The sequence below is a fragment of the Leptodactylus fuscus genome, chromosome 10 (assembly GCF_031893055.1).
Source record: "Leptodactylus fuscus isolate aLepFus1 chromosome 10, aLepFus1.hap2, whole genome shotgun sequence".
Classification (NCBI taxonomy): domain Eukaryota; kingdom Metazoa; phylum Chordata; class Amphibia; order Anura; family Leptodactylidae; genus Leptodactylus; species Leptodactylus fuscus.
Genome location: NC_134274.1, coordinates 58,516,430 through 58,541,647, shown reverse-complemented (window position 1 = coordinate 58,541,647; position 25,218 = coordinate 58,516,430). Strand labels below are relative to the sequence as shown.

General features: G+C 40.6%; 1 protein-coding gene across 1 annotated transcript in view; it reads left to right on the top strand.

Annotated features, from left to right (window-relative positions):
- Positions 1-23,902, top strand: part of ASCC1 (activating signal cointegrator 1 complex subunit 1) — a 208,193-nt gene extending 184,291 nt beyond the window's left edge. The window contains exon 10 of the mRNA XM_075258243.1: positions 23,608-23,902. Coding sequence (XP_075114344.1) covers positions 23,608-23,724 — 117 coding nt within the window. The 3' untranslated portion in view covers positions 23,725-23,902. The remainder of the gene's footprint in view (positions 1-23,607) is intronic.
- The last annotated feature ends 1,316 nt before the right edge of the window (positions 23,903-25,218 follow it).

Sequence of the window (25,218 nt, the reverse complement as noted above, 5' to 3'; positions counted from 1 at the left end):
AGTCATCGCAGGTTAATTCCAGACAGATTATTTTATATAGATTCACTGTCAATACAGACTTTAGTGGGTTTTGCATTTTTCATTAACTTGTCATTAATATGTGATCTAGTATCCTGTGGTGTAGCAAGATATTTATGGAGTGAGGATGAGACATAATAAGTCTTCTCTGCGAATAATCTTTATAAAATCCCCGTTGCATCTGGTATCATTAACCCATTAATTTACAGCTTGTAATTCTGGACTTCAAGCCTGTGTCAATATAAATTTACAGAATGGGATTAAGGCAATTGTCCTATCAGGGAAATCTTCATGTGTTTGCAGATCCCTAATAATGAGGACCATGCCTTGCCTTGGCTGGTTGTTGTTACCAGTTGATCCAGGGGAAACGTTGTAATGGTGTAGGAGAAGCTACTCTTTACAGCATGTCTTGACTCTAGCTTAAAAAAGAGGAGTTTGGAAAATGGGACTCCCTTTCAATGACTTACATATGGCCTTATTTGGAATACAGACAGAAATTTTGCTCAGGATGGTTTTTGTATCTACCAATGCCACTGTTTCAACAGGGCTGGTTGACTATGCTGTCTGACTCTCCTCTAAAAGATGATGCTTGGGGGAAAGAAGAGATGGGTGGTTGAATTTTATTGCCTCCACCGAAGTTGAAGATAAGCCTCCACAAAAGTAGACTGGCATCCACTTACGTCCCTCTACCCACTGGGAATGGATGTTGATTGACAGATGTTGTGTTTGGGCACCTTTACTCTGTAAATCTACTTTAAAGACTTTTATCTTTATAGCCTACTGCTTCTGCCAATACCAAGTTGCCTAACAAATTAAGTAATTGTAAAACCCAAAGTCTCATTTCCGTAGATCAGTGTTTCCCTCTTTTTTTTTTGAGATGGGGCACCCCTGGGGAAAAAAAATCCTCAAGACACCTCTACCAATTAATTTTCATGGCAATTTTAATGTTTTTTTAGCAAAGTAAATTTAGAAAACCTCACTGAAAACCTTGTCAAAACTGCATGCATTTTTTCCGATGCTGGTTTGATACAAATACAATTACAGTATCAGAGCAGCACTGTTAGGGTGAATTCACACTACGTAACGCCGGGCGTGTATGAGAGCCGTACACGCCGGCATTACGGCAGACTGCCGAACACTTCCCATTCACTTCAATGGGAGCGCTCGTAACAGCGGCGTTTACGAGCGCTCCCATTGAAGTGAATGGGAAGTGTTCGGCAGCCCTGCTGTAACGCCGGCGTGTACGGCTCTCATACACGCCCGGCGTTACGTAGTGTGCATGCACCCTTAGAATGTATCCTCAAAGCTATACCATCCTATACTTCCTAACTACCATGTATAAAAAATCATTTTTCACCATCACCAGGCTCCTGTAGCGGCCCCCACAAAGTAGCCCAACACAGTATAATGTTCTCCAATGGTCCTCAGACTCCTAATAATTCTTCCTCTAGTGCTCCACAGACACTTAATAATGCTCCCCAAACATATTTGTAATGTTGCCTAGTGGCCCCAGGCAAGTGGTAATGCTCCCCAGTGGCCCCCAGGTACTATATGGTAATATTCCCAAGATGCTCCCCAGTGGCCACCAGGCAAGCGGTAATTCTCCCTTGTGGTCACCGCACTGTAGTTGTGCCATATGATAAAAAACAATCAAAACTTTCCCAACCTCATTTCCATGAAGCTCTGCTGCTCTTGTCCAGCAGCTCGATGCATCAGGCCTTTACCAGATATCACTAGCAGATGCTAATGTATGAAAGAGGGCGTGTGACGTGTGACGATAGGTCATAAAAAAATCACAGAAAACCCTGAAAGACTAAGGACCCATGTAGCAAAACGCAGCAAAGAAGTTCTTTGCATTTTTTCCCTGCCAGCGTTTCCACACCATTGGCATGCTGTGGATGGGATTAGCCAGAATCTCATCCACTTTGCAGGTAGTTTTTTTTTGCTGTGGCGTTTTCACTACGTGAAGCCATGGTCTTAAATGTATTTATAAAGTGCCAGAACTACTCAGCATGAGCATACTGTAGTATAAAATCTAATACTAAAATTCACGAAATGAGTAAGCGCGTCCAAAGGTATAGTTTTTATCCCTACCTTGTCTGTATATTTTATCATAACTTCTTATTACATAGATATAGTACCAGCATACTGCACATATACGGTGCAAGGACCAAGTTTCCTAAATAGATACAATATCAGGACCAAGCTTACTGCACATATACGTTATATACATAGTCAGAAGCTCAGAATGAGAATAAACGCACATCGCCATACAATTAGAGAACAGAGAATGGACCTTCCCATGCCAAAACATTTCTGCAATGAAGATCATAATATCACCAATGACATGAAAATTTTGATTTTAAGAGGGAATTTTAAATCAAGGAAACAGCGACTGATTCATGAATACAAGAGCATGACCCTATTTAACACTCTGGAGAATGGAATGAATCTTTCACATGGGTTCATGTCATTCTATAGAAATCACTGAACTAAGACAGCCATAAAGATAAGAACCTGAGACCTGTGAATTGTTTAAATGTTTATACTAATAAACCTCTTCTCCTCATCCCCCTCCCTCCTGAAATCCTATCCCTATGTGTCCTGTTGTACATAAATATGCAGCCTTCAGTAATTGTTCTTAGTTATATCTGAAGAAGAAGCCAAAGAGCTTCGAAACGTCATATTCTGTCATCATTATGAGTTAGCCATTAAAAAAGGTATCTACTGAAGACTCTCAAGTTTTTTTGTTTTTTATATTTCATACCCACTGGCTAACACGGTACAAAAACAAACATTTTCCTCTTTGCACGTATACGGTGCAAGAACCAAGCTTCCTAAATAGATACATATCAGAACCAAACTTACTGAATATAGAGGATTAGAGAAATGGTATTGTGCAGCGCCATTACGTGTGTATATAGGATTAGAGCAGAGTTACACACATACACCTACCATACACATATTACAGGTAGTGGAGAACTGGATATAGTATGGTATCATTTCGTCGATTGAGTTTTTTTTAATGCTATTATGTTATATAATTTTTATTTGTTTCGATTCATTTGTAAAATCTGGTTATCGTTCATAACATTTATTTTATTTTGGTCTTTTTCCCCTGTTACTCAGAGTTTCTTTATACTACCCGTTATAGCTAAACATGAATATCAAGCTAAAAAAAAGGTTACGGACCTTCGCTCTACAACATTTTGTTTTTTCTTCTTTTGAGAGACTCGTGTTGACAATAAAAATAAAATGAACTAATAAAACAATCCAGAGATTTGCTGGTAACCCTGGTCTGTATCCCTATGTCTGCTCTATCTGACCTTGGCCAAGTAATTTATAGCTCTTTGTCTCAACTACACAAAATAGGTTTTATGCTTCTACAAAGAGTGAGAATATGTTTTTGTTGTGCTGTGGATGACATTGTATGTAATTGTAGAAGTAAAATAGCGGCACTTTCAGTTCAGGTATTTCAAAAACCAGTTAAATCTATTTTAAAGTACACGTGTAGCAGGTGGTAGTCTGCGGGTGCTAGTCTGCAGCCCAATTCCTGTTTCACATGTTGTTTCATGTCTTTAAGACACCCAGGTCCTACTTGAATGATATCAGGGATGGCAGACATGGACGTTTGGGCTACTGTGACAATGCATCAGTACCAACCCAGGCGGTAACAGCTATAAGCAACTCTTTATAGGTGTCAGGAGTGTCATTTCACCTGCTGCTTCTTTAAAGTGGTATTCCCATGACGCTTGTTCACTAACCTGCAGGCTGTTATGCTCTCTTCACTTCCTGCTTTTCTCGGCACGTAGGTGGGCGGAGTTTCATTCGCACGGGATTGGTTGTAAATGAATTACCACAGTGTGAAGCTGATGTAGCAGAGCTGGATTTGAGTCAGTTTGCATTAAATACAGAGGTAATGGACTCTCTATCTCAGCCCTTATCAGCCAAATTCAATTAAACCGACTGATAAGAACTCAGAAATCCCGGAGCTCTCTGAGAAGCTCTGCTACTTAAAAGACACAAACAGCTCAGAGCTGCTTCCAGCCCCTCCCCCCCGAGAGCAGGCAGCTACTTCACTTGACAAATGAGCAGATAATCCCAAGGGCCATAGGAACGGAGTGTAAACAATGAAGTTAATAAATTAAGATAGTGGCCAAACAAAGCAGTTTTGATAAAGCAATGAATTTAGGAAAAGTCTTAAATCCAAATAAGCTAGCAGTATAGATAGGATCCTTGTGATGGGTCAACCCCTTTAAGGTTGATGCGACAACCCGGGGAAGCTTTTGTGTTGTATATTTCCATGCCTTGACCAAATAGCAGCTGAAGAGGCCAATATAAAACCACTCCTTCATGACACAGGCGCCAACTAATTTAGTTTGCTATTCCTAGTTTGGCTCTCCATGTTGTGTGTGAACCTGTTTCCTTTAACCATTGGCTTGTTTCCCATGTACTCTATTTGCCTCCTGATTCTGCTTTGATGCGCCCGTTTGAATTGGTGCCCCTTGGCTTGTTTCCCAGATATTGCTTTCATCTCCTGACTCTGCCTATTAACTCCTCTCCTAATTTTGACCTGTGCTTGTATGAATTCTCTTGTCTCCATGTCACTGTGTGAGTTTTAGTGGATTTTGTTTTGGTTTCTATAGCAGTGCATTTATTATTGATACATATATCTGTTTGGTGATCATTCCAATTCCCAGATTCAACACAAGTCCAACTTACCTCGCGGTGTTCTTTGGTGAAGGGGGAGGGGGTCGGTCTTGGCTGGCAGTAGTGTTCTAGTTTTAAATATGCTGTCTCCCACTGAAAATCCATACATTGCACCGGCATCCAGTCACCGCTACCCGTATTTTGGACCGGAACCTGAGGCAGCCTCCACCTCAGGTTGCGGACCAAAAAACCCCATGTGAACCCGGCCTTAAGGTGTTATTGGGTCATGCATTGTCTTCCAGGGTAGTTGCCTATAGGTGGCATTAACTAAACAGTTGTCTTGTTTCTGAAGGAGAGATAATTTTTGGTTCTTTGTATCAGGAAAAAAATAATCTGCATTCATTACAAAGATATTCTAAGGTACTGCATCAATCGGCAAGAAGTTTTAGATCTTTGAGAACAATATTTAATATTAGGTAGATAGATGGTCTTTTAAAGAATTACCTAGTGACATACAGGATTGTCACATACATTTCTAACAATCCTATAGTATAATGTTGTGGGGTTTTTTTGTTGTTGTTAAGAACATGTACCTGCAGCTCAACAGAGATTATTTTCACACTGTAGGTCTACATCCCCATTAGGACTATGTCAGCCTGTATCTGCTGACAGATCTAAATGGTAATATTTGAGTTTGATGGCATAATGCAATTGATGGCATAATGCCCACGGTGGTAATCTGCTCTGTGAATGCTCCTCAGAGTCACAGGATTGCCAGGATGCCAATATCAGAGATTTTGCTGTATTGTTCTTGAAAAGATGCTACATAAATCGTATTGGTAGTGGACAAATAAAACTCATTAAAGTCATCATAGTAAGACATACTAAACAGAGCCTGGTCTTAAAGACCCTAAATACGCTAGACTAGAGATGGTTAATGAATATGAGAGTCAAGGTCAGAGCGCTTTTTTAGTTATGATTTCTGCTATAGGATTTTGCGCTGCCGTCTCATTTCACTTGGGTTAACTGTCAGTGTTAAGTTGAGATTTACAGAGCCTCCATAGGAATCAATGATGTTCTCTGGGGAACTCATAAATCCACAAGTAGGAATCACCACAAAGGTACTTTTACTATCATCTGGTCAGGGAAGACCCTGCAGTCTAACATGGGCTGTACTGTCAACATTTTTACTCTGCTTATTTAAAGTGTTCCTCCAGCTATAAACAACATTACATACATGAATAGTACAGGTTAATATATGAAATTTTGTAATATTTTCAGGAAGAGTTACTTTCAACTTATTAGTCTGTGACGAGGGGGATAGAAAAGGCACAACAATAACACTAGAGAACACTGTGATATCTTAAATGTCAGTAAGTGTTTCTTAAGCTGTTTTTTATGCTGATTTCAAATCTTGAAACCGTTTTGCTCTATCAGGTCAGATTGTTAAGATATTGTCGAATAAATGTTTTATGTTGCTTAAATAGGGCTACAAGCTAATGACAGTATACAAAATTATATGATATATATATTGTCAATAAATAAATAAATTTATATATACATATATATATTTTGTCAGGGTCTGGGGTTGCTGGGTGGAGCATCATAGACACAAAAGTCTAGATTCTTAAGTCCAAAGCAAAGGTAAAGTTTTATTTTCACTCAAAAAAGGTAGTGCAGCAACAAAAGGAAACAATACAAAAATAAATACCTGCCCGGCTAGGCTCTAACTGAACATAGAATAGGTTACCTCACCTAGAATAACAGAAATCCAAAAACCAGTTGAATAATTCAGCACTCCAGCTAATCTCTGCTCACAGTCTGCTGCTGGAGCAACTTCTTAAGCTCTCTTGACAAGCAGACTCTCTGCAGCTAAGTCGCTGCTGGAACATCCCCAAAGTGTGGACTGGAGGGGGGTGGAATGACAGGTCCTACTACCAACCTACCTGTCATTCCTAAAAATCCAGCCCAGTAACCGGAACTCTGAAATAACCCTCAGCAGACATTAGTTTCCTGCTGAGAAACGTTCTTTCTGGAGTTTTCCTACTACCTGAGTAGTCTGGGTGAGATGTGCACCCCCTCCATGATCTGACCAGCCATCAGCTTAAAATCCTTACTAATATTTTAAATGTGAAAGTTTGGATGTTTGTTCCTCAATCACTCTGAAACGGCCTAGAATGGTGCCCGGAAGGAAGCATAAATACCTTAAGATCCCCATACAGAGAGAAATCTATTGAAGACAAGCAGTAAGATTGAAGACAAGGAGCAAGTGAACAGCTTAAAAAGTGGAAAAGGAAACATGCAAGGATGTACAGTACTGTCTATAAGGGGTTATCCAACTTTCTTTTTTTTATTATTTAATACTACAGCAGAGGGCCCATAAACATAACAAAGCGGTTTTCACTTCTTTCCGGGCCTCAGTTTCTGGCACTGGCAGTTCCTTTTGTCTGTATACAGGTCTCCTGGCTGTCACGACCAGTGATGTGACAGCTGCAGCCAAACACAGGCTTCAATGGTGACTTCTCCATGTCACTGCTTTTATGTGTCATTTGTGAAAAGCTTATCGCTAGGCCTGGAATTGGCTGCAGTGGTGCATGTTGATGGTCTGTTCTGGGGGGGCTCAGGGACAGTGAGGATTTGTCCTGCTTTCTCCTTGCCTGCCCCTGGCACAGATCCTAAACCCACCTAAGTGAGTTTTAGGTTTCTGATTTATTTCCTTTTATTTTATGAAATTGTTTGGCATAATTTTACTATATGTTATTGGTTATCCTCTTTTTATGTATAAGCATTGTAACCCTTTTTAACATATTAAACTCACTTTAATAAGTTCTGTCTTGTGTACTTGAATGAATCAACGTGCCACACTTGGGGCACATAACACTACCTCTTAAGACAATAGCTTGGGAATCATAATAGTAATTATTTGGTATAATGTGGAGATAAGAGGGAGTACCATATTTTTCGGACTATAAGATGCACTTTTTTCTCCCAAATCTGGGGGAGAAATGAGGGTGCGTCTTATAGTCCGAATGTACCATGTTCCTGCTGCTGCTGGCTTTCTGCAGGAGCGTAGCAATGCTGCAGGCCCCGGCACCTGTGCCGGCGTCTAAAACCCTTCCCGACATCCGCCGTTCTATTGCCAGGATGCCAGGTCTGTAAGAATAACGGCGGCCACTCTGCTGCAGAGCGGTCGGCATAGCAACCGGGTCTCCGCTATACGCGGAGGCCCAAAGCTAATGCCCTCAATTAGAATGCAATTAGAATTAAAACTTAACTCCCCCTTCTCCCCAAAGTGTATAGAATACACCCCCATACCTGTGAAGTTGCAGGCCAGCTCCTGCGCGGCGAGATCGCAGGAGCTGACCTGTTCTGGTGACAGCCGGGAGCCTAATGAAGGCTCCCAGGCCTGTCATAGCTATATTACTATTGTATAGATATTGTACTATTGTAGAGAATCCCCTATAGACGGCAATACACTTGTATTGCCGTCTATGGGACTAGCAATCAAATGATTGCAGGTTCAAGCCACCTAGGGGGAAGGGGCAATAAAATAGTGAGGAAAAAAAAAAGCTTTTAAAAAAAATAAAATAAATAAAACTTCTAAATCACCTACTTTCCCTAGAATACATATAAAAGTAGAAAATTACTGTGAAACACATACACATTAGGAATCCCTGTGTCCAAAAATGCCCGGTTTCAAACCACCGTGTTTTTGTTTTGTTTTTTACCGTTTTGCCTCTGATTTAAATAAAAGGTGATCTAAGCGATAGACATTCCCCAAAATGGTATAACTGAAAAATACCTCTGGCCCCCGCAAAAAAAAAACAAACAAAAAAAAAAACGCTCTATGGATCTCCGTACAGCCGCAGGGTCACCTGTCAATGTGGCCTTGCAGCTGTTGCAAAACTACAACTCCCATATATTAAATATTTTACCATTTTTTTGCCTCAAAATTTTTTTCCCTTATTTTGCTCCTCTAAAACCTAGGTGCGTCTTATAGTCCAGTGCATCTTGTCATAAGTGTGTTAGTTCTTGGAAACAAACCTTAGTGATGTCAGTTTTAGTTTGTGGTACAACTGGGGGGTATTAATTATTCAGAGAGATCTGCTGGGTTTGCTCTGATTCCCCAGCCACAGCCACACCTAACTTGACCTCCAGTTGACAATAATCATAGTAAAAGATATTATTGCACAGTATTTTACTTTCTATTGTCCATTAACAACTTCCTAGGTGAGTATTACATTCCAAGTAGGGCTGAGCAATTCATCAAATAATTTGATCAAATTGCCATTTGAAAGAAGCTCAGTTTTGATTATCATCAGACTTGTGAAATTGCTGTTACTTAACCCTGGAGTCTGATATATTCTGTGCAGACTGCTGCAGGCGATGATCAAGTTTTTTTCACTGTAGTCAATAGATTGGTGGTAGAACGAGGAAGATTGCACCAAATATGACTCTTCTCCATGTGCAAGATCACTGAATTATATTGAGAATTAAATCAAGATTAAAATTGACTATTCCCCATAAACTTGAAAAAACATCGAGAATTTTTTTTATTTTTAGTCGAAATCATCCAACACTAGTTCCGAATAATCTCTGTGTACGATCAGTTAGAGCCGGTTACTGATCATGCACTGATCTGTCATGGAAGAAAGCCTTTAGTGAGTTTATCGTTGCACAGCATAAAATGCATTAAGTTGAATAAAGTCACTAATTTTTAAACTCTTAAAAAATAAAAAACAAATCACTTTATGATGCTATAATGGATTCAGGAACATTGAATCTGGAATTAGTAAAGGCCAAACAAATGCATAACATTAATTAGAGGTTGCGCCTAGTGTGCTATTAAAAGAGAGAACTGCAGATTCAGCAATTAGTAGTAATTAGGATTAGTGGCCAAACAATCATTAAAAGTAACAAAAAGTTTGCTTGATTGTTCAGACTTGGAACTAAATACATGTTTTTAATGAGTTTCTTTATATAAAGCAAATATAGTTCTCTTTAAAAGTTTAAAGGGTTGGTTACATTGCATTTAATTCCTTAAACACATGGCTATTTTAGAGGAGGAAAATTGGGCATTTGTTTAGGGCCATCAACCGTGTAGGTCTACGTGGCGTCAGCTGTATGTGTGTGCTTAGGGCATGGCAGAAAACATGGTCTCCGTTCACTTAATTCTTGCAGATTTGTAGTAAAGAACCCAGGATATTTGTGTCCCAGCACTGGTGGCCACTGGGCCATGCAGACATCACAGGCTAGAAGAGGCCTTCCACACTCCAATTGTCATCTTGGGGTCGAGGAAAGGTAAGTATCAATTTTATTGAGTCACAAATGGAAAACTTGGGGAAAGGATATTCCCACAAACACCAGGATGCGTGCTTCCCCTTGGGAATGCAAGACTCAATATATCCATAGAGCTTGAGACGACGTGGGATTTTAATAAAAATAATATAATAATAAATTTTATTTATATAACGTTAACATATTCCTCAGCACTGTACAATTTGTAGGGTTAAAATACAGACAGATATTACAAAGAAAGCCATTTCACACAATGGGACTGAGGGCCCTGCTCGCAAGAGCTTACAATCTATGAGGTAGAGGGGGTGACACAAGAGGTAGCAGGGGCGGCATTGCTTATACTGTATTCAGACAATTTTGTAATAGAGGTTACTGTCATTACACAAACATAAATTTTGAGCCGTCACCAGTCGTGTCCTTTAAGATGTGGATGGTGCTTGAACATATACAGTTAGCCTGAAATGGCATCATATCATGCGGGGTAATGTGGGAGCGGGGACAGAGGAGGGTTAGATTTTGGGGATTCTAATTATAGTACGGAAGGGTTGACATTAGGAATTGTGATAGGCCTGTCTGAAAAGATGTGTCTTTAGTTAGCGCTTGAAGCTGTAGAAATTGGGAGTTAATCTGATTGTCCGGGGTAGAGCATTCCAGAGAAGTGGTGCAACTCGGGAGAAGTCTTGTATACGAGCGTGGGAGGTTCTGATGATAGAGGATGTAAGTGTTAGGTCATTGAGGGATTTTATTTAAATAGGATAATGCGTTTCAGGGTTTTTTTACACACCACTTAGAGTGTACCCCTTTATCAGATCCAACGAATAGAAACTATTGTATGTTTCCAACAGGTATGTGCTATTACCTATCAGTATGCAGTTACCTGTAAAGGGGGCACTATTCTTTACCAGGGAGCACAATTACATATCAAGTGAACTTGCCAATCTCTACTTCCACCTTGACACACATAATATTAACACTTAGCCGATCACTGGTATGGGATTTCCTGTGTGCCAAGAGGGGCTAGGAGGTACAGACCAGTGGGAGACCTGGGAAACAACAGAATATAATTGGTGAGGGATAAGTGAGTACTGCTACTTTTTACTTAGTCATATTCTAAGCTGTCAAAGACGTCCTTTGCCACAACTAATAGTACAGGAAACAAAAGAATAAAATATTCACAAATTTTGGCTGTCAATCTTATGATTTACTAATTCTTGGAAATTTTTCAAAGTTTTGGATGAAAAATATTTCTTTATTTTTTAAACGCAATTGTTGTGCTCCGAGTCCTGCTCAGTTCTAGCTTTCTACAGCTCCATTTTGATGAGTCCGATAGAAGGTAGAGGCTTTAGATTTATGCCTGCAATGTACTTGTCAGCCAAGACTTTGTTTGGACACAACTTTTTTGTAAGCAATAAATTTGGCTTTGTCTACTTTTTTGCTAGCTTGAAGTACTATTTTTCTGTTTTCTGTGCTCTAGCTCTGTTATGATGGAGATCCAGAGAAATATTAAATGAACTGTCAAGGGAAGCAAAGAAGGAAATTGTAAGGAATAAAACTAGAGGAAGTAGAAATGAAAGATAAAAGAAGAATAACAAGACCCTTAAATGTCTCTCTAGAATGTAGGGCATGTTAAAAACCTGTCACATTTGTAAGTGGCGATTTTCCTGTAGTAAGTGTCCTCTTCAATCATGTATTCTGCGAACAAATTAATTCTCCAACGGATGACATGTAAAGGCTTGTCTGCACTTAGAAACCGGTTCTGATTTTTTACCCATAAACACCACCACTGTTGTCCAGGGGCTGTATGGGCTACGACAGCTCAGTTCAATTTTAAAAGGTACCTGAGTTTTCTTGAAAAGTTGAAATACATGGGAGGTTTTGATGGGCAGTCTGATCTATGACTGTATAAGCCTTCATCTGTGGTATCCCATCAGTTTTTCTGCCGCTAATATCCACATTATGGCTGCAGCACACTTTACATTTGTCTTTGAGGCAGGGGTCATGTACAATAAGGAGCAGTCTGCCCGCTTCCTAACTACTACTGGTTTATTTTCATGTAAATCTGCCAGCAGTAACTGTACAATGGCAAACAAACAGCTGAGAAAAGCCCAAGTGATCATAATGTTGGAGATCCAGAAACACTGAACTGAAAATATTTGCAGGCATGATGCAGCTAAGAAGATCTCTTACACAGGAAAAGAGCAATCTATTGTGGACATAAACCCTCCTCTGTTGTGCTGCCCTGCCTGAGTATTGATAATATGGAGCTCGCTGGCCCCATGGCCCTGCCACTTTTGCATTGTATGGTGTTATTATGTACTCTGCTTAATGACTAGATTGCCCTTCACTAGATAATTATCCTTTTATAGTTTTTCTCTTACGCTGGGTTTACACTACTGCCGCTGTCCACCCCGGGGTTTCCGTCCTAAACATTGGGGAAACTGGAAAGGGAACTGCTTTCCAGTGGTTAGATTTAAAACCCATTCATTTGAATGGGGCTTTAAAGGTGACCGCCAGTGCAAGGCAAAATTGAGTCCAGATATTATTTTGGGCGGTGCCAGCTTTTCTAGTACCATGTAAAATACTTGGCTACTAAATTGTGTGCGGATTCTATTATCATTGTCACCAGTGGTACCCTGAGAACGGTGGTGGCAAAGTAATACATCATATGGTCTCTGTAATAAAGTAATATGAAGTAATACCCAGTTTTCCATTCAGTGCATGACCTCAGTCTTCGGGAGTGACATCATTGTATTCCTGTCCAATGATGTCACTTCCTGTGTGTTGCACAGTTTGGAGTTGCAGCTGATAAATCTACAGTATATCCATCATTCATGATAGTGATTTGTTAAACTAGTTATTCCATCCTGTAAGTTTTTGAGCATGGAGTATGTTGGATAGTGGATTTGTTTTGCTTCATCTATAAATGAGTGAATCTCAGACAGCTTGGCCTTTTATTCTTCTAAAAATAATTGGCGCTAGCTAGAGAAGAATTAATTGGTCTATGTGGAATTCCCTGGGACTGGTTGGTTGCTCGTGTGCGGCCATTTACTATTTTTGAAGTTTTTAATAGGGATATTATTGCGATGAAGATATGTTTTATTACTAGAGCTGTGGTTCTACAACCAGAATGACAATTTCAATGTTTATTTTTGTCTCGCTATACATTGCCAGCAAAGTATTCAGAAGATCTCAAACGCACAGCCAGAGGGATGAATTGTGGCATATTTCAGGATACCCAGAACCCTTTGTTGTCAGGCAGGCAAGGCAGTCTAAATGGCATGAGCAATGACTTATGAATTATGCATCTTGCACTATTTTATTGCTAGGCATCACAATTTCTCACTTGAGTGAATTGTCAGCTAACACAAGAAGGAAGCCACGCAGCAGCTGACACTTTTCATGGCTGAAAAAAAAAAAAAAACACTTCAGGCTAAGGATAATCCAGGCCCCATCTCAAGCAAGATGATAATGTGCTCCCTTAAGAATATGCAACCCGCTAAATACTACGCCAATGATCATTCTCATTACGCTCTATGTTTAGTCTCAGATTTCACTTCACAGAAAGAACAAGAGATACCGCTCTATCAAAGGTTACAATAAATGCAGTTTCATTTGGATTACTAGGGCAGCATTATACATAATTCAGCCACACTTCCAGAATCAAATGGAAGGATACAGAAGTCTATTATTCCAGTTTCTGCCATGCATCAGTGGGCACGTGCTATGCAGATCCCAATCCTTTAATGACAGATTCATGTTTTTAGACAAAATCTTGTATATATTTGATGTTGAAGATTCATTATGGGATCTGCTGGCATGTCCTAGAAGATTACGTGGTCTTTCTGTGCATTGTCTAGCTCATAGTCTCACATCTCTCCATACATGTTACGATTTTACATGACTGTGCACCTTAGAAAGAGAAATGTAAATGTCTTAAAGAGGTATTCCAGCTTGAAGCATTTATCACATATGCCATTGATATTGAAAAATATTGCATCTCATTGTCCCTGACTGTATGCTATTGGTTTCTTAGATTATTGCCAAAATGATGTTCACTGTGCTATGTCTATTTTGAGATGGACTCCAAGTCACACGACTCAGGGGACTCTTCTCTATAAGAATCAATGGAGATGTGGCAGGGAGATACAGAAAAGAAATACAGAATAGAAAAATGAGGAAAAAAAAAGAGAAAAACCTACCTAGACTGTACAAAAATAGTGATGGTGGCAACAGCATCCAAGAAAAAAAAAATACAATAAAATATACAACATTTCAACCACTGACCTAGCTGGGTCTTTCTCATAAGTTGCATGTTTTATAATGTTGAAAAAATAAAGATTTTCTATTTTTGTTTAGTATTGCCACCGCCTTTATTTTTGTATTGATATTGAGGACTGGTCCCATCTTTTATAGGTCATATGTGCCATGTATTTAATGCATCCATGTAGGATATTTTGTTTTCACATTCCGATTTACTCATTGAGATAATTTGGGTCCGCTTAAGTCCAATCTATTAAAAAAGATACATGCCGACTTTTTCATGGACAGAACATGGTTCAGGAACTTAATCTTGTAAAAGACTAATGTTGGAGTGGAATAGAAACATTTTATTGCAACCAATGCCCTTTTACTCACATTTGTACAGGACACTACTTTTCTGTTTATGTTCTCCATGGTCAGAGAGAGACAGGTTTGTCCTGTAGTCACTATGCACATTGGCAGCTAACCTCCACCCATCACCCCCTATATAATTGAAGGCTACAGATACAGCATGAAATGTGCTAAAACCGAAAAATATAAATATTAAAATAGACATATATATATATAGTGTTACTTCTTCTTAAAGGGGTAGTCCTATCCTAAGGCTCCTATCTATACTGGTAGCTTAGGTAAATTGAAGACTTTTCTTAAATATATTGCTTTAGAAACGCTGCTTTGTTTGCCTGCTATGTGAACTTATTCCTGACATTGTTTCCATGCGCCGGACCTGTGTGATAGGACATATGACATCACTCAATGCTCTCATTGTTATCTACAGCTCTGCCTAGTGGACAATCAGTTCAGCTAATTGCAGTTTGCTGATAAAGCCCTGTCTGTTCTCTCTCTATGTAAGCATATAGATAACACCGAGTACGTTCTCTACAAACATGTGCATATTATTTGATCTGCATTTATATTAGATTTCTAGTAATCATCTGTATTATGATACTTCATAGTGTCCTGTTCAGGAAGCTGGGAGGGGTGGAATACAGGAAGTGAGAAGAGGAGACAGCAGACAAAGCTGGTGAAACAGGGAGATGGGAAAACCCCTTTAAAGGGATCCTATCATTAAAACACAATGCATTCACACTGAGTAAACGCTAGCTTATTTTGTAGAGTAAAATTACACTTGTAAATTTTGCTATCCCATTGACTTCAATGATATTTTTTTTACAAGTGTAAAAATATGCCTGTAAAAAATACGCCTGTAAGAAATACGCCTGTAAAAATACGCCTGTAAGAAATACGCCTGTAAAAATACGCCTGTAAAATGTCATTGAAGTCAACGGGATAGCAAAATTTACAAGTGTAATTTTACTCTACAAAATAAGCTAGCGTTTACTCAGTGTGAATGCTAGAAAGGCTATTCTTCACCTACCTTGAGATGTCTTCTCCACGCCACCGTTCGGTATAAATCCCGTTTTTCGTCGGTATGCAAATGTTCTCTCGCAGCACTGGGGTCGGGCCCCAGCGCTCAAACAGCACTCAAATGGCCGCTTACATAGTATTGTAAGCAGCCATTCTCTTGCGGCCGGCGGGCATGCGCAGTCAGCTTTGCCCGAGGCCTAGAAGTTTGAAGCCTGCGCCGGAAGAAGACACGTGAAGAGGACGTTCCTAAAGAAGATGGAGGTGGCGCTGGAGGGTTCTCTCACAGCATTGGGGATGCCCCCAGTGCCGTTTGAGCGATAGGGCCCGCCCCCAGTGCTGCAAGAGAACTTATTTGCATACCAACGAAAACCAGATTATATACCGAACAGTGGCACGGAGAAGACATCTAAAGGTAGGAGAACAATAGCCTTTCTTAAGGCTATTCCTACGTGGTAGGCAGAAAAAATTGAGTTTTAATGATAGGATCCCTTTAAAGGTAATAAAATAACAGTGTTTTTATGTGCAATTTCCTTTGTTTCAATTTGTGGGGAAAATGGTAAAAAAAAAATCTGATATAATGTATGATGTATTTTGAGAAAACTACAATAAGCCCTTTACTGTGCAGGATGCTATCAATGGGATTAAGTGAAATAATGTTTGATAGATCTAGCGGCTGCAGTAATATAGTAAATCACATGCGGCCTATAGCAACTTATACTGTTGGTGCATTTGCTTTTTATGAGATATAATATGCCTTGATGAGCATTTCATTGTCAGCCTAGACCACCAGGAGCACTAGATAGTCCATTAATGAGAACTAACAGCTTAAGCTATTTCTTGAGGGAGCACTCAAGGAGAGATTTTTTTTTGCTTTCTGAATAGTACATTCTCTAAATGTCAAGCAATGACACACTCCTCTCTAGCCTCCCCAGGTTTTAATAAAGCCACATTTGGCTTCCCATTGGCATGTTCACTCTTGGACTATATCCATCCATCTTGTCAATCACTAATCATTTCCTTATAGAGACAGTATGATTTGCAGGGAATGTGTTTTTCACCTATTAAGTCTCCATTACTCATCCTATGTGTTATCTATTTAATTTTGTTACTTATACTGTATACTGTGGACATATTCTGCAGCACTGTACACATACCATTAAGTTTGCACAATTAAAGAGGACCTTTCATGTCCTTGGGCACATGCGGTTTTATATACCACTAGAAAGCTGACAGTGCACTGAATTCAGCGCACTTTCGGCTTTCCCATTAAGTTTCCCAGGTGAAGAGCTATCGGTGCTGTTACCAATAGCTCTTCACTCTCAGAAGGGCGTTCCTGACAGTCTAACTGGGAATGTCCCTCCTGACAGTCTGTCCGTAGTGCTATCCTGTCAAAGGGGCGTTCCTTAGTACCCAGCCATGACACTGAGCGGTGAGAGACCCACCCAGTACTAGTGTATGGATGAATACTGTCAGGAGGAGGGAGGTGTTCCTCATCGTTCAACGTCATCACTGGGCGGTAAGGAACACCCCCTCACAGTTTTTCAATACACACAATACTGTCAGGAACACCCTTCTGACAATGAAGAGCTATTGGTAACAGCACAGATAGCTCTGTACGGGGCGCGTAACAGGAAAGTGCACTGAATTCAGGTTCTTTACTGCTTCTGACTGACTTTGGATAGGTCTTCAGGATAGAATATAAATATTAAAAAAAAAAAAAACACAGACCCTTTATATCCCCTGTAGTTTAATTGAGGCTGCCCCAATTGTCCCTGCAGTGATGATGTGATATGGGCTCCATATCAAACTTTAGACTTGGGGGGGCCCCCATGGCATAGCACCGTCTTTTCTGGCCCCCACTCAGTCTAATTCCCCATTTACAAAATATTATATCACATAGCGGCCCCTGCACACAGTATTATGTCCCATAATGGCCCCTGCACACAGTATAATGACCCACAGTGGCCCCTGTACACAGTATTATATCCCATAGCGGCCCCTGCACACAGTATTATGTCCCATAATGGCCCCTGCACACAGTATAATGACCCACAGTGGCCCCTGCACACAGTATGATATCCCATAGTGGCTCCTGCGCACAATATGATGTCCCACAGCAGCCCTCTGCACACAGTATAATATCCCACAACGCCCCCCCCCCCCTCCCCAACACACACACAAAGTATCATGTCCTATAGTGGCCTCTTCATATGGTATTGTGCTCATTGCAAATATTGCAAAAATTTCAGGTTCAGCAGAGCCTGAAATTTTGGGGGTACACCACCCACAAGCTATTATTATACTTGGGGGTCTTTTTAAACCCTCTCCTAGGCTCCACCATGACTCCCTGCTGCTTTCAACCTTCTACAATAACGTCATAGATGTGGGTCACCCAGGCATCATTATGTGTTGCAATGCCAGCCTGAACTATGTAACGTCTGTGATGCCATTACAGAGGATGTAGAAGTGAGTAACACTGATTTTTATGTTTTCTCACCATCCCTGGGCCTCCGATCATTATACAGTATAATAGCAGTATTTGTTGGGGTTTTCTCAACAATACTCTTGAAGCAGGCCTACCGCCTTACTTACCAATCCCTGCACTTGCTCACAGCCACCTCCACTTCCCCTTCTGCCCTCCAGGAGTCCCCAGCGATGTAATATGATGCACACGTGGCCCCCTGGAGGGCAGAAGCAGAGGTGGCTGTGAGCAGAAATGGGAATCATTAAGTAAATAAGGTCCATTACCTGCTGGGGTTACTCAAGCTGTCAACATCCTAGTATGAGGGAAAAAAAAGCAGCAGGTGCCCACCGGGCCCCCTAATGTCACGGGCTCTGTGGCAGCCACTATGGCTTCTATGGCAATACTGGCCCAGTGCAGCACTCCATCACTGCAGAAGGAAAAATCCGGTACCACAGGGGCAGCTACAGAGATTTGGGATTAAGTTATTTTATTTATTTTTATTTTTCAACATTTGTTGCATTATTGTCTAATTCTTCTTACATTGATAATACAGTATGATGTAAGTGATAAGAATATTAGTATGAAATAATACATGTGTAGTCATGGGGCTGTTATCCTGGCAGAAGGCATTTGGAACAGGAAGTGCTTTGAGTGGGCTCAAGTGCGTTTTGCTGTATGGCGTCCACTGCTTTATGCGGAAAACAATGCACATCTCTCCATTACCTTTTGGTTTAACTATACAGTATGGAAGCAAGCCTCGCACAGTTTAAAGCGTATCTTAATCAGACTCTGCAGGAAAAGCTTTGTATTTCCTTCATGTCGTGATTTTACGTTTTGTCAAAAGCAACAGCAGGATGGATCTGAAAACACAATAGTCAAAACATATCATTTGTATTCAAGCTACCACATACGTGAAAGAGAAAAATATCCTGAAATGCTTAAAGCATTAAATAGGCACAAAAGCCAGCTATAGGAGCCATATCAAATGGAGCCGCAGAAAGACAACAACCGTAATAATAGATTTTGTTATACAATAATAGCAGTAAATTATAGCTAAAATATAGTTAGAGAAATTTTTTTATTAATAGTAAATACTTATGTGTGCGTTCATATAGTCATGTGGAAATTATTGGATTTAAAATTGAAGTTGGGTGGGAGACGGGCTTTTCATGTTCTTGTGGTATATAAGAGATATACTTTGAAAAAGTGCAATTTTTTTTTGTCTTATTCTAATCTATTAGAATTAAGGTATATTTCCAAATTGTATATATAATACACTTGATATTGTTATCGGGTCATATAAAGGTTTAACTACATACGGCTTTGTTCACATTGTCACATAGCATTATAAGTCAATGGAGTTTTTCAGGAGTCATCTGTCTATCCAAAAACAGATCCATCATTGCTCCATTGTTAACGAAAGTCATAACCCTAGTGTGCGCCTATAGTAATACAGAAATGCAGCACTCGCCAGTTCCTAAAATACATCCAAAAATGAGGCTTGTATAAAACTAAGTGTACAGTGCAAAAGTAATAGGCCATTTTGTGGTTGCAAAATTACACTGCAAAATAGACAACTTCTATACTGGCATTGGAAACGCGATTATTCGATAAGTGCAAGCGACATAATAGAAAATCTGGCGCAGTTAGGGTCTTTTGGCAGCGTATTTTGACGCAGAATCTGCCTCAAAATCTGCTGCCAAAAATGTTTCCCATTGACTTCAGTGGGAACCGCTCAATTTTTTCCGCTAGCTAGAAGCGGAAAAAAGAAACGGGATGACCCTTCTTGCTGCCGATCCTGCAGCTGACTCAGCCACAGCGTCTATGGCACGAGACACACTCCAGTGTAGGTCCATCATACACAGGAGCAGGATGACCTTCGGACTGTTCACACAGCGGAAAAGGTTTGTGCCATGTGAACATACCCTTAGGCCCTCTTATTTTCCTGCTTCCAACTCACCAACTTCAAGAACTGTTCACTTGCTGCCTGATATATCAGTGTTTTTAATAGTATGACATGGAAAACTTCTAAATTTACATTTGATTCCTGCAGTTCTTATAGAGTCCGAGACCCTGGAATATACTGTGTTTGCGCGTGATAGTAAATTGTATCTACAGAAGCAGTTTTGTTTTTAGTCTGCAGCTAAGAATTGAATTGCAGCCAACCATCTACCGTATTTTTCGGACTATAAGACGCACTTTTTTTCCCCAAAATTTTTGGGGAAAAGAAGGGTGCGTCTTATAGTCTGAAGGTGGCGCCTGGCATCCGCTGTAATAGAGAGGCGGAAGCCGGCAAGTGATAGACGCCGGGGCCTGAGACATCGCTGCGCTCCTCTGCCCTGCATGAAGCCAGCAGCAGCAGGGGCGATGCTATTCCGCTCCTCCGTGCCCCCGCCACTGGCTTCATGCAGGGCAGAGGATCGTAGCGATGTCTCAGGCCCCGGCGTCTATCCTTCCCCGGCATCCGCCTCTCTAGTACAGCGGATGCCGGGTCAGTATCGGTGGCCCCTTCTCCCCCGGGGCCGGTCCCCACCGGCCCTGTACCTGTAAAGTTGCAGGCCGGCTCCTGCGCAGCGATATCGCAGGAGCCGACCTGTTCGGGTGACAGCCGGGAGCCTAATGAGGCTCCCCGGCCTGTCACGGCTATATTAGTATTGCGGCTGGTCTCTATGACCAGCCGTAATACTAATAGACAGAATGTCCCATAGACGGCAATACAGTTGTATTGCCGTCTATGGGACTTGCGATCAAGTGACCGCAGGTTCAAGCCCCCGGGGGGGAATAAAATAGTAAAAAAAAAAAAAAAGCTTTAAAAATATGAAATAAATAAAAGTTCTAAATCACCTCCTGTTTTTTTTTCAATACAAGGTGATCTAAGCAATAGATATCCCCCAAAATGGTATAACTAAAAATTACAGCTGGCCCCGCAAAAAAAACGCTCTATGCATCCCCGTACAGCTGCAGGGTCACCTGTCAATGTGGCCTTGCAGCTGTTGCAAAACTACAACTCCCATATATTAAATATTTTACCAGTTTTTGCTTCAAAATTTTTTTTCCCTATTTTCCTCCTCTAAAACCTACGGTACTTTGCAGCTTTTCAGATACGGCCATCTCATAATTATATGCTTCTTCATCTCTGTATCTTTTGGTTTTATTGTAAATGCAAGTCGATGTCTGAATTACCATAATCATATAGTAAAAGAACCATTGTAGAGCTAACATTACTGTCTTACTAAGTCAACAACCCCTTCCCATACTTACTAGTAGGGAATATGAGTGCACCAGGCGGTAGACTTGCTTCTCTATGAGCACCTCCAACTGTGGCAGACTCGGCACAATCATGTATTCCATGGTTGACCATTCATTTGAATTGGCAATCGGGATGTGTAGCCATCTGGGGCAAGAGTAGCTGGTCTTGTGGTGGTCGGCTGGTACTTGATAAATCACACTTTAGCCAGAATATCATCCCCTAATATTAGTAAGTTCATGCTGTTCTCAATAATCACAGTATTTCCAAGGCTATAATCGAAGACTACGCTACGTCCATTAAAAGTTCAACATAAGGACAGTGCCCCAAAGGCCCTTTTACATGGGCTGATGATCATATCCGCTTTTGTTCCCAATCATTGCCTTTCATAGCGATCAGATGACACGCAACCATTTGTCGTTGATCACATCTTTTATGTGGGCATAAAGATAATCATTTGTTGGCAGCACATCCCGGCTTGTAAACAGAGGATGTGCTACTGACAAATACAACCTGGATAAGACGAACCATCAGATTCACATAACATGACTGCCATATGTAAATGGATGATAAACAAGCACCATTTCATTTGCTGTATCATTGATCAGTGCTCAATACAGGTAGAAAATCTACCTATAGTAAAAGACCATTAAGAAAATGGTGTCTGTTCCCTGAGATAGAGGTAGAATACTAGGTAGAAGAAAAGATACCATTAGTGCACAGACCCAACCACTAGAACGTTTATGAAATTCCTTCCGCTGACAACCTTCCATACGTTCTAGCAGGATTTTGCAATCTGTATTTCTGTATCCCCCATCACAGATCCTAAATGGTTTACAAAGAGCAATATACACAATACGATACAAATCACATTACATGTAAAACATACCCATGTTAGACATCATGTTTGTGTCAGGCCACCACCTTAGGGCAACTCCATTCTTGTTCTATTGCTTTGTGTTTTAAAGAGGACCTTTCCCCACCTCCACCAACATGGATGAAAGAAGCCAATGTATGGTAAATTCATGTAATGGCTGTATGTATATTTATCATGTTTCATAAGGGGCTACCTAAATAGGACCTTTCACCAATTTACCAACTCTTTGCTGCCTTCTAAAGCTGCTGTACCAATGATTCTGGCACAGTTGGAATTTTTTCTTTAGCCCCCCCCCCCCACACACACACCTTTCCTTAGACAAAAAATGATTAGCCTGGAACAATGGAACAGACCCTATTGAAGGATGCAATGAGCTGGGGTTGGTGAATGGCCCACTGTAGGTAGATCATAATGAAACATATAGAATTCATTAGATATCGGCCACTTCCATCCATGTCACACCTTTTAATGGCCTGTGAATGTAATTGCAGCTCAGCCCTGTTTAGGTCAGTGGGACTGAGCTGCAATACCACTCATAGCTTTTGTTAGGGTAAGATCACACGGTGGAAACCTTTTCCGCCGTGTGACTTTTCCAAGCAGCTAGCCGCAACTGGATACCAATGCAGGACATTGGCATCTCGTCGCAGCATTCTGCTCCTGATAAGGCCCCAATGAATGGGCCTAATGAGTAGGGAGTCTCGAGCCACGGACACTACGGCTGACTCAGCTGCAGACTCCACGTAAAGATAGGCATAGGGCAAAAATGATGAAGCCCAGTGTTGAGACAGACGAAAGGCAAAGATCTAGTTCCAGTAATGAATTGTGTGCTATTCTGCTATAGATTGGAAGCGTGAAACTTTCCAGTTGCTGCATAAAAAGCAAAGTCCCTAAGGCTAGTTGGATGAGCTTGGACTTAGTCCATATCAGCATGCAGTTCATCTATGCTAACATTAATAATAAGTATCTTATCCTAATTCATCCATCTCAGAATTAAAGCCGAAAGCACCAAAGCGATTAATATGCAAATAGCCAATTAGTATTTAAAGAAACTAAATTTTCCCATAGGAATATTATTCCCCAAGTTATCGGCGTGCGCGGAGAACTACATGCTGTGCTGAGAAAACCGACATCTTAGCTAAACCTACTCCAGGACTCCCACTCAGTGAAGGCATCGTAGGGTATTCGGATGGTTTTCACATGTTTGATTCCTGATGTAAGTGAATTTTCAATCAGTGCAGACAAAAAAATAAGCCCCCTGGGGAGTCTTCATGGCGAATCCTGGGTATCTACAACAACACTATGGCCTGGAAAGCAGATTTGTCAGAAAAGCATCATATGAAACATAAGAACATAAAAAGAAATGTGGAGCTTTTTTCTCTGTTACATCGGCAACAATTATTGATCTGAGCCATTTTGTATTTGCAGCTCTTTGACAAGTTCTATTTTGGAGAAATCAGCCTGGACACCGTTCATCTTTCCCAGAGGTTCTCTGTAGATGGATCCGGTTACTACACAGCAGCTGGACGTGTCCAAATCTCCTGAGGAACCTGCTTATCAATAACTCCCAGAATTCTCTGCTGCAATATTTCTGTGGATTGCGTGGTATATTGAGGTTTATGGTTTACAGGTTTATTAAATTGAAGAAGGGTCACTTTAATAGATAAAGAGAACAAAAACTTGTAACATTCTTTGGTCAACCATTGCGTATATAAATTTCAATAAAAGACAACTATGAGTAGCCACTGTATGGTTTACTTTAAGGAATATCAGCTTGCTATATATATATATATATATATATATATATATATATATATATATATATATATATATTGAGAGTATTCTTTTGCATCCACTCTATTAGCGTCTTACTGAGCAGACGTCGAGAAGCCCTTCAAAGTGGTTGTCCAGTTTAACTATATTCATACTATATATCTTAATCGGAATTTCTAAGATTCTTCTATTTGTGAGAATAGGGCACTTAAGCAGAACATGTCTACGTCTGAAACACATGTTCTGTCCTGCATTCTGTGAACAACCTATTATTTTAAATGTGCACTTTGTAATACTGACAGTCCGACAAGTCTTTCTTTTTGCATCATTAAATAGGCATTGCTCCACTGATTCTTGAACGGTTGGAATTTTTTCTCTAGCCCTCACTCTTTCTGAGTAATAAGTGCTGTTAGTTTTGCTGCTATTTAGATGGGCAATGTCAGGTGTGATTCTTAGCTCTGACACTGTCCACCTCTGATTAGAGATCTGAATCGCACCCCTCTTGCTTTCTCCTACCTGACACTGCCCACCTAACAGTATGTAGCATATAAGACACCAAAACTAACTGCACTGATTGCTCTGGAAAAGTGGGGGGATAGAAAAATTCCAACTGTGCTAGAATCAGTGGAGCCTATTAACCGATGCTAAGAACTGGAGTTGGTGGGGATGGTGAAAGGTTCTCTTTAATTTTCCCAGTTGTGGTGGTATAGGGTAAAGGAACACTTACAGCTAGGTTTTCCCACAGATTTCAGCAGATCATTGAGGATCCAGTAGGGGATCCCCCACAACCATAACTGTTCACAGCCACTGTTTCCCTCATTGAGTTGTAATCTGTGGAGGAATTTTGCAAGTAGACAGTTTCCCTGTAGCACCACTGCAGTGTAAGAGAAAAATATAGCTCTTAAAATTGTTGAAATCTTTGGGTTATTCATGTATCGAGAAATGAAATAAGATATATAATGTTAGATGCGCTGTTTAAAGGTATTCTGTCATTAGAATCCCTTTTTCCAGTACTACCACATCGGGATATCCTTAAGGCTATTCTTCCGCTACCTTCTCCGCACCGCCGTTTTGTGATATTCCCGGTTTTCTCCATATGCAAATGAGTCTCCAGACATCACACTCGGGCGTCCCCTGTGCTCAAACATCACATGGAGCGTCCCCTGTGTTATCTGAAGACTCCCAAGCAACACTCTTTTTCTTCTACAGCCGTGCGTGTCCTCCTGCGTCTTCTTCCAGTGAGACTGCATTAACTCATGGAACAGC